The 3,334-nt window shown below is 55.6% G+C and overlaps 1 protein-coding gene across 1 annotated transcript in view; it reads right to left on the minus strand.

Moving 5' to 3' along the window:
* TMEM132A (transmembrane protein 132A) overlaps positions 1 to 2,774 on the minus strand; it is a 17,202-nt gene extending 14,428 nt beyond the window's left edge. Inside the window, exon 1 of the mRNA XM_007944909.1 lies at positions 2,675 to 2,774. Coding sequence (XP_007943100.1) covers positions 2,675 to 2,774 — 100 coding nt within the window. The remainder of the gene's footprint in view (positions 1 to 2,674) is intronic.
* Positions 2,775 to 3,334: the final 560 nt, after the last annotated feature.

A 3,334-nucleotide genomic window follows, 5' to 3' on the forward strand; every position in this document is an offset into this window, starting at 1 on the left:
AACCACTAATGGCAAAGGTGAAGAAATCAAAGATTTTTACCAACTTCCACAGTCTGAAACTGATCAAACATGCTATCCTCTAGATGCATTAATAATTACTGGTGATTGGAATGCTAAAGTTGGTGGGAAGAAGAAGAATCAGTATAGTTGGAAAATATGGCCTTGATGATAGAAACAATGCCAGAGATCGCATGATAGAATTTTGCAGGATTGATGACCTATTACTCATTGCAAATACCTTTTTTCAACAATGTAAATGGTGACTATACATGTGAATCTTGCCAGATGGAACACAGGAATCAAATCAACTATATCTGTGGAAACAGATGATGGAAAAGTGTGCTATCAGAACAGTCCATCAATTGCTCATACGCAAGTTCAAGCTGAAGCTGAACAAAACTAAAGTCCATGAGAGCCAAAGTACAACCTTGAGTATAATCTGAATTTAGAGACCATCTCAAGAATAGATTTGATGCACTGCACACTAATGACTGAAGACTAGACAAGTTGTGGGATGACATCACACATGAAGAAAGCAAAAAACAAATCAAACCGAACCCACTGCCATCAAGTTAATTCTGGCTCACAGAGAACCTTTAGGAGAGAGCAGAATTGGCCCATAAGGTTTCCAAGGCTATAAATCTTTATGGAAGCAGATTGTTCCATCTTTCTCTCAAGGTGCAGCTGGTGGGTTTGAACCACCAACCTTTTGGTTAGTAGCCAGATGCTTTAATCACCGTGCCACCAGAACTCTCTGAAGAAAGCAAAAGGTGATTAAAACGACAGGAAAGAAAAGACCAAAATGGATGTCAAAGGGACTCTGGACCTTGCTTTTGAATTCAGAGCAGCTAAAGTGAATGGAACTCAACGGAAGATTCTGCTATTATGAACCTTATTTTATAGACTTGAGGCTGAGAGTTCAAGACACTTGCCTGAGGCTCCACAGCTGGAAGGTAGTGGAACTGGGAGGCAGGGCCCAGGCATTAACCACTAGTCTATCCCGCTTCTCCACCAGCCACCTCTGTTTTCCCTACACTGTTGAAACGGTGAGCCTGCAGGCTTTACTCCCCAGCAGCAGCCTCCCTCCTCCTTCAATGCCAATAAGTGGTCTCCTCCTCAAGGAAGCCCTCCTTGATTGCTCACCCTCATGGGCAGACCCTCAGTTCTTTGCTCCCCTGGTGGTCAACTCTGAGTTAGTCATCTTCCTATCAACCAGGCCTTGCCTTACTCAATCCACACTTCCCCAAAGACAGCCCTCCCTAGAGAGGGCATCCTGGGAGTCTGAAGACCTGGGCTTAAGTCGTTGCTCTGCCTCAGTGACGCTTGGGGCCTCAGATCCTCACCTGTAGGAGCACTTAGTGACATACGGGATGGTGCAGGCCTTTGTAAACTGTGGAGTGCTGTCCAGGGGGAGGCATATGACTGCTGCATAATGGATGTGACCAGGTTCTCTGAATCTCTCTGGTTATTAAGGCTCTGACTGGTCCCTCGGGGAGGGGAGCAGGTGGCTGAAAGCAGCCCTGGAGCCTACTTCATCTCAGCCCCCCACTCCAGGGCTAGAGGTGGGTAGGGGACTGATGACTTGGCCCTCCTTCGCAGCCCTCCCCACCTGGAAGCATGTGTCTGAGACGCCCCTGCCAATCCCGAGTGTAACAGGTGAGTGACTACCGATCCCCAGGGTTGGCCCCGGCCCTCTGGTCCTCCTCCCACTCCACCACCCGATGATTACAAGGTGCTCTGTAGCCTGACTGCCATGGACTCTCATCACGCAGGGCTCAGCTCCGCGGGGGGGGGGGGGGGTGCCTCATTATCACCCACTCCTTTCCTGTGGCATCATCCACTCTGCGGCCACAGCCCACCGGCCCAGCCTGTGCCAAAGGGAGTCTGACCCCCACCCCACAATAGTGCAGTCTCTTTCCTTTTGTAGGGATGGGGAGTCCTTGGGCTCAGAGATGTGGTAGGGCTGACCAGCCAAGCCCTGAAGACTCCAAGGTCCTCATGCTCCTTGGGGCAGCGACAGGGGCTGAGGGTTGCTTATTTCACAGGTCCCAGGCAAAGGGCTGCTCCTCTTCTCTGGGGTGGGGGGTGGGGCATAATATGGGGGGCAAGGAGTCCCCAAAGTACAGCTCTACGGACAGCAGATGAGGGTGAGGAGGGGACACTGGTGCACCGGGACAGGGGGCAGCTCCCGGGGTTACTTGTCCTGCCGGAGAGGAAGCTCCTGGAAGGACTGGGGGGAGGAGTTGTGGGAGCGCCCCATCTGGTTCTAGTCACGATGGAGTTGCCGGGTTGTACAAGGTGAGGGAGGAACCCTGATGGTGCAGTGATTTAAGCGCTCGGCTGCTCTTAGGCCGTTCCGCGGGAGAAAGATGTGGCAGTCTCCTTCCCTAAAGATTACAGGCTTGGAAACCCTATAGGGCTGTTCCACTCTGTCCTACAGGGTCTCTATAACCCGATGGGAACTGGTTTTTTTTTTTTTTTTTTTTTTTTCCTGGTACAGGCTGAGGGATGCAATAGGGGCGCGCGGCGGGGGACAGGATCCCGAGGGTCAGACCTCTCCAGCCCCCAGGGCACACGCTGGGGGGCGCCCCGGCTCAGGATTCAGTCGGAGCACCCGGAGGATCCCGGCTCGCGGGCATCCCTGCCGTCCGGCCCCGCCCCCCCTCCCGCTGACCTCTCACGGAGTCCAGGGCGAGGGCCACCAAGAGGCTCAGCCAGGGGCCGCAGGGGCCCCCCGTGGCCGCTGCCGCGCGCCCTGCCACCCGGGCGCACATCCTCCGACGAAAGGCGGCGGGTCTAGGCGGGCGGCTCAGGTGGCCGCAGTCGGGCCGGTCATCTTCCGCGCCGGCTCCGCGCCGCGCGGGCCCGGCCAGCAGGTCCCAGCTACCGCCCGCCCGGTGGCCGCAGTTCCCAGACAATGGAGAGAGCGCGAGGGTGGGAGGGAGGCGAGCAGCACATGGGCTGCCCCTCTGCCCGCCCGCCGGGTCCTAGTGCCCAGCGGATCCGATGCCCGGAGAGCCCCCGGGGCCTGAGGTCAGGAAGGAGGCTGCTTCCCTCCGGATTAACCTAACCAGGGACTGTCCTGCCTCTGCCAGGAGGGACAGGAGGTGTTGGGCTTCCTTTGGGAAGCTCCTGGCCAAGGACAGAAAAGCCACTTTCTCTCCCACGACTCCTCCCCTACGCACCCAAGCAGGTTACTTACATCCTGAGACCAGAGTAAGACCAGAACGCAGGGACACCGGAGAGCAGGTCTGCAGCGGTAGGAAGGGCCAAATGAGGCCAGCTGACGACCAACCACCTGGGCCTACCCTGACAGAACCTTGGGCCACCCAGT

The sequence above is a fragment of the Orycteropus afer genome, unplaced genomic scaffold, assembly GCF_000298275.1.
Source record: "Orycteropus afer afer isolate SDZICR_OR568_19922 unplaced genomic scaffold, OryAfe1.0 scaffold00130, whole genome shotgun sequence".
Lineage (NCBI taxonomy): Eukaryota > Metazoa > Chordata > Mammalia > Tubulidentata > Orycteropodidae > Orycteropus > Orycteropus afer.